This window comes from Solea solea, chromosome 4 (genome assembly GCF_958295425.1).
Source record: "Solea solea chromosome 4, fSolSol10.1, whole genome shotgun sequence".
In the NCBI taxonomy this organism is placed as follows: domain Eukaryota; kingdom Metazoa; phylum Chordata; class Actinopteri; order Pleuronectiformes; family Soleidae; genus Solea; species Solea solea.
The window spans coordinates 24,701,820-24,712,562 of NC_081137.1; the positions used below are offsets into that span (position 1 = coordinate 24,701,820).

At 41.3% G+C, this 10,743-nt stretch overlaps 2 protein-coding genes across 4 annotated transcripts in view; one reads left to right on the plus strand and one right to left on the minus strand.

The window, feature by feature from the left end:
* LOC131458703 (multidrug and toxin extrusion protein 1-like) overlaps window positions 1-2,332 on the minus strand; it is a 22,670-nt gene extending 20,338 nt beyond the window's left edge. Inside the window, exons 1-3 of the mRNA XM_058627909.1 lie at window positions 2,153-2,332; window positions 1,831-1,932; window positions 218-286 (exon numbers count right to left, since the gene is read on the minus strand). Of these exons, the coding sequence (XP_058483892.1) occupies window positions 218-286; window positions 1,831-1,932; window positions 2,153-2,332 (351 nt within the window). The remainder of the gene's footprint in view (window positions 1-217; window positions 287-1,830; window positions 1,933-2,152) is intronic.
* The window catches only part of tmigd1 (transmembrane and immunoglobulin domain containing 1), an 18,804-nt gene extending 8,201 nt beyond the window's left edge, over window positions 1-10,603 (plus strand). The window contains exons 1-7 of one of the 3 annotated variants that reach the window (XM_058628303.1): window positions 4,045-4,059; window positions 4,185-4,269; window positions 7,749-7,849; window positions 7,926-8,222; window positions 8,742-9,029; window positions 9,105-9,208; window positions 9,288-10,603. In XM_058628303.1, the coding sequence (XP_058484286.1) occupies window positions 7,765-7,849; window positions 7,926-8,222; window positions 8,742-9,029; window positions 9,105-9,208; window positions 9,288-9,311 (798 nt within the window). In that variant the 5' untranslated portion in view covers window positions 4,045-4,059; window positions 4,185-4,269; window positions 7,749-7,764 and the 3' untranslated portion in view covers window positions 9,312-10,603. Of the gene's footprint in view, window positions 1-4,044; window positions 4,060-4,184; window positions 4,270-7,227; window positions 7,335-7,748; window positions 7,850-7,925; window positions 8,223-8,741; window positions 9,030-9,104; window positions 9,209-9,287 lie in introns of those variants that run through there. The other 2 variants (XM_058628302.1, XM_058628304.1) reach the window with 2 other exon arrangements.
* The last annotated feature ends 140 nt before the right edge of the window (window positions 10,604-10,743 follow it).

A 10,743-nucleotide genomic window follows, 5' to 3' on the forward strand; every position in this document is an offset into this window, starting at 1 on the left:
CATTAATTAGCTGCTTATTAGCATGCACATTAGTAACATATCAGCTCTTAATTAGTTATTAGTAAGTACTTATTAATGCCTTATTCTGCATGACCTTATTATATAACCAGTAAGTCAATAACCTCAGAATGATTGCTTATGAGTAGTAAGTAAGGAAGTTATGATCTGAATATCATAATCTTAGTCAGGACGTTCTAAGTATCACAGGAATACTCACCTGAGAGATGAGCGTGTCACAGGCCACGGAGAGGCCGAACCCTGTCGATGTGGTCGTCACGTTAATGATCTGATGAGTTACAGGTAATAAATATCTGTTTATTCCTGTGTTTGTGACACTGATGCTGACACAGAGTGAGGTCATGAAGCTGAGTCAGTGTTTCATCAGTCAGTAGCTGCTCAGACTCTAAGAGTGTTTTTAAAGTCATTTTGTACTCAAGTCTGTTTTTGTTTGAACAGGTGAATGATGACGAGGACAGGTGAACTGCTGGTAATTAAAGTCCCTGAGTGAGTGACCTTTGACCTATGTTGTTAAAGAGTAACTTTTACTCTGAGTACATTTTAAACAAGTTAATTTCTTACTTTAACGTGAGTGCATTTTTCGAGCCGTGCTTTTACTCACACAGCCGACAATCGACATATCTTTGTAATAAAAGGTGACGTTAACGTCTCCTGATAACTAATGTGCCGCTGAACCATCACATTCTTTTCTCAAACGCAGAGAGGGAACGTTGCAGCACAGAAAGCCTGAAGGTGAACACTGCACACATGTGGACACAGCAGCATGTGACAGACAGGCGACTTTATTAATCCCTTTGGGAGGTTCCCTCGGGGAAATTAACAGCTCCAGCATCCACACACAGCACTGTTAAAAATAGAGAATAGAATAAAATAAGATAAAAAATAAAAATATAAAAATAAAAATGAAAGTGACCCATGCTATATATATGTATGTATACCTACATACACACAACACATGTATATATATATATACTGTATATATATACATACATACACAGATACATGCATACATACGCACACATACATACATATACATACACATATACATATATACACATACATACATACATATACACATACACACATATATACATATATATATATATATATATATATATATATATATATACATACATATACACACATAGGTACACACACACCTAGAGGGTTTTATTGCACATGTCTATGGTTTTATTGCACATTATGTTATTGTTGTGGTTGTTGTTTGTTTAGTTCGTACCGGTTTTTTTTTTTGGTTTTTTTGTTTGCCCTCCTCCCCCCCAGTGAGGAGTTGTACAGTTTGATGGCCCGGGGGACAAACGAGTCCCCCAGCCTGTTGGTCCTGTACTTTGGGAGGAGTACAGGAGCCTGTTGCTGAGGCTTCTGTGGCTCCTCTGGCTGCTGATGACGGTGTGCAGATGAAAGCACTAGGAGAGAGCATTCCATCCCATAATTGTCCCACTGTCAGTGTGGGCTTCACAGACACCAAGACATACTATTTTTATAGTTGTGAGCAGCAGAAGAACTTAATAATAATAGTAATGAGCAGAAGGATTATAATCCACCCGGTCGCTATAATCCTGGATTTAAACACGTGGGAATGTTTTTAATTTGCATTCACTCTCAGGTCAAATGACTCGACTCACTTATTCATCACTTATTTCATCAACTGGATCATTGATGGAAATAAAACCTGCCGTGACTTCATCACTGAGAGGCGAGGAGTGGTTTTCTCCTCAGCTGTAAAAGCCCAGTTTGACACAGGAGCGTGTTTTATGATCATAAATGAATAGAAATGAGTGAAGGTCGTACCGCTGAGGCCAGGGCGTATCCAGCCAGCTCTGCGTTTCCAATGTGACCACAGAATATGGTGATGACAAACGGCAGGAGGAAATTCAGAACCCGAGACAGAACCTGCAGAAACAGACTGGACTCAGCTGCTGCAGCAAAGTTCTGCTGTTTTACTGTCACCATGCACTCACTGCATTTATTTATGTTATACATTATAAATATACATTACATTACACATTACATTTGATCCAACAGTGACTGTCAAACAGACGCGGTCACAGCTGTGACACCGAGTGAATAACAAGCCAATGTCCCACCAGCACTTCAACTTTCCCCTACTCACCAGTGGACCTGTGAGCTTCAGGACGTGGTAGAGTTCCTCTCTGTAGGCCGCTGGCAGCCAGCGAGTCACAAATGCACAGCGACACAGTTGTGAAGGAGCGGCCGCGGCCTCGTCTCCCTCACGCTCTGCCATGTTGGCACCGGGCGACTGTGCCGGGTCTGAGGAACCCAGCTTCTCCATTCAATCACGGGGGAGAGAACACAGATGGAGGAGTGAAGGCAACAAAAAAACAGGAAAAAAAAAAAGCCAACTGACAAAGGAGGGAGGGAGGGAGGTGAGGAGGGAGGGAGGGAGGGAGGGAGGGAGTGGGGGATACATGAGTGAGGGATAAGAGTTCAGAAACACAAAGTTATTGATTAAATAACGTGGTTTGAGGAGGAGGAGAGACTTATAGAACTGTGAGTGAGCGAGTGAGTGAGTGACGGGGTGACGGAGGGAGTGAGTGAGTTGTGAGGACATTTTCGCACATTATTAAGGGATTTTTTTGAGGGTAAAGGTTTGCTTTAAGGCAGTGGTCACCAACGAGGTGCCCGCGGGCTCATTTCACTTCACCTCACTTGTATGTATCCATATGATCACTGAGTAAAATGTCCTTGATATTGTTTATAAAAACTGTGACAATCATTAGGAGTAAGCACTGGAATTAATGTGTATGCAATTGAATGCATAATATTTATCATTTAAATGGTAAACTGCATAAAATGTTAATATGGTAGCCCTCCATATTATTCTCTAACCTTCAGGTAGCTCTCGGTCTCAAAAAGGTTGGTGACCCCTGCTTTAAGGGTAATGGTCAGGGCTGGGCTCGGGAATGTCAATGGATGTCCTCACAACTACAGAGAAACAAGTGTGTGTGTGTGTGTGTGTGTGTAGGACACAGCAGTAATAATAATCTGATGAAGAATGTGTGTTTACACACTGAACAAAGTGGCTCTGGTGGCATGAACGCTGCAGTCGCACAGGTTTTCACATTTGCATGTTAAGTTAAGTTAAGTTAAGTTAAGTTAGTGTTATATAAGCTGTGCTCACACACTCTATACACTGTAGGCTCTGAGCCCCTGATCTTATCTCTCTGTACTTTGACCTCTGACTTTAACCCTGCATGGTGTTTCCCTGCTCAGCACAGGGTCGTGTGCTGTAGCCTCACTCATTCACTCACTCACTCACTCATTCACGCACATATTTCACTCACTCACTCATTCACTCACTCCTTTTCTTCCTGACTGTACTGTAAACATCAGCCAGATTGATCAAACGCTCACTGTGTGAGAGAAGTGTGGGTGTCACTGTGATCACTTTAAGTGTGTGTGTGTGTGTGTGTGTGTTTGGGGGTAAATTGTGTAACCTCATGTAAACAACCATCATAACATGTGCTGCAGTTCCTGTTGACCTTTGATCTGAGACATTTCAAACTTCACTGATTAAAAACCAGCTCTTTTTTAAGAGAAAAGAAAAACAGTTCAAACAAAGTGAATCAAAATAAGAAATAAAAGTAATAATAAGAAACTGTCACATGTCACGTGCCTGCTGTACATACAGGTGTATTAAATGTGTGTGTGTGTGTGTGTGTAATAGTAAGTGACAGACAGCCTTTGTCTAATGTGCATATAACATAGAATATGTAATATGATGTTGCACAGATGTTACACACTCGATCAGGACGACTCAATAACAATATGTAAATGTATGTTTGTGCATATGAAGATCAGAGCAGCAGGGCTGCACACGTGGAGGAAGAAGGATTTAAACCATTAAGTTTTCTGTTGATCATTGTTTCTCTCCAGTGGGAGAGAGAGGGCAACACACACACACTCAGGTCCAGGTTACAGCGTCTACATGAGCAGACTGAGCTGATCACATGACACATGATGACACATGATGACACACGGGATCTGAACGTCACCTGGGTGAGTCAATGCCTGCGTTCACCTGGTGGGGGCAGTGTTTGCAGCACATGACCAACAAGAATCATACAGAGTTACAGCAAAGCATAATCACATAATAATAACATAATATTTTATTTAATATCAAGTACAAGGCTTCAGTCGCTCCAGGTATTGGTACGAAAGGTCGTGACCTCATCCACAGACGACTCCACACACTCTTCACACTCTCATGTGAGTTTACTTCCTCAATAACAGGACAATGTTCTATGTACTTTTATGTCCCGCTTGGCTTCAGGAGGAAACCATTTACCATTCATGTGTGCAGGTATGAGAGTATAATAATAATATACACTGTTGTTGTTGTTATTATGGGATGCTGTAATGTCCTTGTTAACGGCACATTCCCTCACACATTGAGCCGGCTCTCTGTCTGTGGATCATAACTCTGCCTCTGTCAGTCAGACGCCACACAATCATAATCTTTACATCATAATAACAGTGCTAATTTAATTTAATCTTATGCAGGAGTAGTGCAGAGAGACAGGAGGGGAGAGAAAGGGAGACAGGAGTAGGGCAGAGAGACAGGAATCATGCAGAGAGACAGGAGGGGAGAGAAAGGGAGACAGGAGTAGGGCAGAGAGACAGGAATCATGCAGAGAGACAGGAGGGGAGAGAAAGGGAGACAGGAGTAGGGCAGAGACAGGAGGGGAGAGACAGAGAGACAGGAGTCGTGCAGAGGGACAGGAATCGTGCAGAGAGACAGGAATTGTGCAGAGAGACACGAGTGACATTACATGTAATACATGATTTATCGATGATAAATTGTCTCTGGTGCCCTCTGGTGGACAGATGTGACATTACATGTACAATAGATTAAACTTCCCTCTGGTGGACAGATGTGACATTACATGTACAATAGTTGAAACTGCCCTCTGGTGGACAGATGTGACATTACATGTACAATAGTTGAAACTGCCCTCTGGTGGACAGATGTGACATTACATGTACAATAGTTGAAACTGCCCTCTGGTGGACAGATGTGACATTACATGTACAATAGTTGAAACTGCCCTCTGGTGGACAGATGTGACATTACATGTACAATAGATTAAACTGCCCTCTGGTGGACAGATGTGACATTACATGTACAATAGATTAAACTTCCCTCTGGTGGACAGATGTGACATTACATGTACAATAGTTGAAACTGCCCTCTGGTGGACAGATGTGACATTACATGTACAATAGTTGAAACTGCCCTCTGGTGGACAGATGTGACATTACATGTACAATAGATTAAACTGCCCTCTGGTGGACAGATGTGACATTACATGTACAATAGATTAAACTGCCCTCTGGTGGACAGATGTGACATTACATGTACAATAGATTAAACTTCCCTCTGGTGGACAGATGTGATATTACATGTACAATAGATTAAACTGCCCTCTGGTGGACAGAAGTGACATTACATGTACAATAGATTAAACTGCCCTCTAGTGGACAGATGTGACATTGCATGTACAATAGTTGAAACTGCCCTCTGGTGGAAAGATGTGACATTACATGTACAATAGATTAAACTGCCCTCTGGTGGAAAGATGTGACATTGCATGTACAATAGTTGAAACTGCCCTCTGGTGGAAAGATGTGACATTACATGTACAATAGATTAATCTGCCCTCTAGTGGACAGATGTGACTTTACATGTACAATAGATTAAACTGCCCTCTGGTGGACAGATGTGACATTACATGTACAATAGATTAAACTGCCCTCTGGTAGAAAGATGTGACATTACATGTACAATAGATTAAACTGCCCTCTGGTGGACAGATGTGACATTACATGTACAATAGATTAAACTGCCCTCTGGTGGACAGATGTGACATTACATGTACAATAGATTAAACTGCCCTCTGGTAGAAAGATGTGACATTACATGTACAATAGATTAAACTGCCCTCTGGTGGACAGATGTGACATTACATGTACAATAGATTAAACTGCCCTCTGGTGGACAGATGTGACATTACATGTACAATAGATTAAACTGCCCTCTGGTAGAAAGATGTGACATTACATGTACAATAGATTAAACTGCCCTCTGGTGGACAGATGTGACACTACATGTACAATAGATTAAACTGCCCTCTGGTGGACAGATGTGACATTACATGTACAATAGATTAAACTGCCCTCTGGTGGACAGATGTGACATTACATGTACAATAGATTAAACTGCCCTCTGGTGGACAGATGTGACATTACATGTACAATAGATTAAACTGCCCTCTGGTGGACAGATGTGACATTACATGTACAATAGATTAAACTGCCCTCTGGTAGAAAGATGTGACATTACATGTACAATAGATTAAACTGCCCTCTGGTGGACAGATGTGACATTACATGTACAATAGATTAAACTGCCCTCTGGTGGACAGATGTGACATTACATGTACAATAGATTAAACTGCCCTCTGGTAGAAAGATGTGACATTACATGTACAATAGATTAAACTGCCCTCTGGTGGACAGATGTGACACTACATGTACAATAGATTAAACTGCCCTCTGGTGGACAGATGTGACATTACATGTACAATAGATTAAACTGCCCTCTGGTGGACAGATGTGACATTACATGTACAATAGATTAAACTGCCCTCTGGTGGACAGATGTGACATTACATGTACAATAGATTAAACTGCCCTCTAGTGGACAGATGTGACATTACATGTACAATAGATTAAACTGCCCTCTGGTGGACAGATGTGACACTACATGTACAATAGATTAAACTGCCCTCTGGTGGACAGATGTGACATTACATGTACAATAGATTAAACTGCCCTCTGGTAGAAAGATGTGACATTACATGTACAATAGATTAAACTGCCCTCTAGTGGACAGATGTGACATTACATGTAAAACATGATTTTTGGATGATAAATTTGTTCACATTAAATATTACAAGAATGTGTTTTAATGTTTTCATCCACACACCAGAGAGTTTAGTGCTGTTGTTACGGCTTTGATCAATAAATCCTACTCCTGCGCTTGCGCACACACACACACACACACACACACACACACACACACACACACACACACACACAGACAGATGATGGGTGTGTACAGGAATCGTTGGCTGAGTGATGAGAAGGTCATTTAGAAACAATTGAAGGAAGTTATAAAAGTGTCCTCATCTGCATGTGAAGCTTTATAAGAGAAGCTGAACACTGACACACACACACACACACAGGGGATAACACACAGCTGCCACTGTCAGGTATGTTTCGCTGTCATTATAACATTATTGACTTTATACTAACATTTAACATTTATACAACATAAACATTTTCTTTTCTGTAGCTACTAAACTAAACTAAACTTTGGAGGGAGTTTAAGTCTCTTAAAGACTCACCTCTTCTCCTCGGCCTTCACGTCTATGTAGTTTTCAACATTTTACTATTTTATTATGTCACTATTTTACTGTTTTACTTCTATTGTTGGTGATTTATGTTTTATTTTGTGTTGCTGTGCCTTTAACTCTGTAAACCCTGGTTGTTAAATGTGCACTAGAAATAAATTTGACTTGATTTGAAAGAGAAGCTTTGATTTTTGATGTAAAACAAAGAAAAGAAAGAACCACAGTTTGTTTTTTTGAGTTTCCTCTGTGATGAGCTTTGCTTTGTTTCCCCAGATTTGTTGAAGACAACATGAAAATGAAGTTGATTTTCAGACTCCCTCTCTTTCTTCTTCTTCTTCTTCTTCTTCTCCTGCAGTGTGCAGAACAGACGTCAGGTAAGAGCGTCTCATTTCATCAGGACATTTCCTCACCCGTCACTTACTGACCTTCTGAAATGTGCTTATTGTTCAGGTGTGACGATCGAGTCCGACCCTGCAGTGAGCCGTGACGGTGTCATACAGACGGAGCTGGAGAAGGTTGTGTCTCTGCTGTGTCTGCCTGGAAACAGATCTGAGGCTGAGGCTGAGGCTGAGGCTGAGCTGGTGTGGCTGAGGAACGATCAGCTGGTCCGTCTGACGGAGGAGAACAGGAAGGGTCAGAGCAGAGTGTGCGTTACACCCGTCATCTATGACGATAACGGGGCCAATTTCACCTGCTTCCTGAGCGGCAATGACACAGTCAGAGCCTCGGTCGTCCTCAACGTCACATGTGAGTGATGTCTCCAGGGTTTTAAATACACTACGCATTAATATCATCCTTTTTTTAAAGAAAAGATGAAGAGTTATATTCCTCCTCCTGTTGTGTGAAAACCACTGTAGAACTGGTTCTTACACACTGAACCTTTAATCACATCGATCACTGATGTTTTTAGGTGTTTTTCTTCTGCTTCAAGGTTCAGAGATGTTTGGTTCTTTTCTATCATCCTGTGAACTGCAACTCACTGGATGTTTTCTCTTGTCTGGACCATTCTCTGTAAACCTGAGAGATGGTTGTTCGTGGCTCATTTGGCACCAACAACCACGTCACATTGAAAGTCATATTTCTTCCCTGTTCTAATGCTCGGCTTGACCTTCAGCAGGTCGTCCTGACCCTGTCTACTCACTGAAAAGTGTCCAGGTTGCTGCTGTAAGACCTGGAAGTGCTGAGGAGATATTTTAAGACATGTCAGACAATGCCAGATCCATGCCATTAGCAGCTATACACAACCTTTGTAATGTTCCTGTCCAGTTCCTCCACAGCTCTCGGGGTCAGAGCAGGTTCTGGTGGAGGACATGGGCGATCTGGTCCTGCGCTGTGATATCTGGGCCAATCCAGCCATCTCCTCTGTGCTGTGGACACTGAATGGCACCGAGGTGGATCTCACTGCAGGCGGCTTCACGCGCACCAACGATGGCTTCAGCAGCTGGCTGTCCACCACAGGCGTGAAGAGAAGCCTGCATGAAGGCACGTACCAGTGCACCGTGGTCTCCGCCATGTACGGAGAACACAGCAAGAGCTTTCACGTGACAGTAACAGGTGAGTTCACTGACACAGTCTCACTGAAACCACGTCTCAGTGCAGTGAGCTGATCTCTGTGGTCCTGGTTCACAGAGAAGACCGTTAAGTTCCCGCTGATGCCCATGATCGCAGGCCTGGTGGTGGTTTGTCTCACCACGATCCTCGCCGTGCTTTCTCGCTGGCACAAAATCGTGAAGGTAAAAATACGTGGACATGAGGTTCAGAGACTCTTCACCAACACTAATGCTTTATGTCTCTTTTACATGTCTTTAACAGTGCGTTAAGTCGTGTCGTAAATAAGTGTCCTTCTCCTTCTCCATGAAGACGTCACACCTCTCTGAGACGGAGACACCTCCCTGTGCTGCCCACCTGTCCACCTTGTCTAAGTTTGAATAGCAGTTTTATTTCTTTTATTTCTCTGTTTAAAAGTGATGTTTGATGGTGAAATTTGTTGTGATATTTGTGTAAAACATAATGTCGTCGCTGCTCCATGAAGTCCGTAAGACGTTTGTTTTTATGTAATTATAAGACAAAGTCAATGCAAATTTTCTAAATGCAACTGTGTGATAAATGCACGTATGTCCAGTTACACTTTGCTCATAAACTCCACTCTTTGTCCAGAAATATGAGTTTAACTTCACTTTAACTTCTAAAGGAACAAAAGCGTGTATAATTCATCTGTCGATGCCTTTGGCTAAAACAAAGTTAAAACAGCAGAATAAACTCGTCTGTCAATTAATGTCAAACCTTTGAACTTTAACTGGTGACTCAATGATACGAGCGCGGCTCGTTAAAATCATGTTATACATTTACTCTTAATGAGACTGAAAAAGGACAAGGATGGACATTTCACCAGGGTCAAGGTCTACAGTTGTGTGATCTCAGTAATAAAGAAATATTTACAAGGTTCACATAAAACAGTGTGGACAAGAATACATCACTCTCAGGAGGTGAATGAATGGATGAATGAATGAATGAAGCTACAGTGTGAAGCTTTTATTGGGAAAGAAATCGATTTAGTCCAAAGTTCTTTATGCAGAAATGCACGTTCATCATGACTCGTTCCATATGAAGAAAAATGAGATGATCTGTTTGTTAATGCCTGACACAGATCACCTCAGATTAAAACAAGCAAAAGTGGACATGGACATGTGTGTCTCTCGCAGGTCTACAGCGACACCTGCTGGATGCTTCACCAAACCCTGACTTATCAGGAATAAAAAAGACGGAGTTAAAATCTGCAGGGGTCACAGGGGTCGAGGGCGTCGCCAGAGCCAATTCCAGCTGACTATTGAGCAAAAGGCTGTGAAGATATTTATTTAATTTAAATTGGTATTTTCACTCAAATATACAGAATCTAACTCTATATCTGTGAAGATAAAAAAACATGAACATGTAAATTGTTGAAGACAATAAACAGGACTGTACCAATCTCTGCCCGATCTATTATTTATGATTAATAGCGGTATTTTTTATTTGCAAAAGTCTTTTTTGTATAATTTTACAGTGAATACCATAATGAAAGACTGAAAACAAGGCTGGACAATAGAGAAAAACAATATATGATTAAAAAATTAATTTGACTATTTTAACTTGTGTTATTATTAATATTCTTTTGGCTTTTTTTCATTTTTTATAAATATTTACTGCTTTTTCTTCATCTGTGTTTGAAAAACTAACCTTTGGCCTCAATTTTTAAAAACATACTATTAATTAGGCACATTAGGTATTT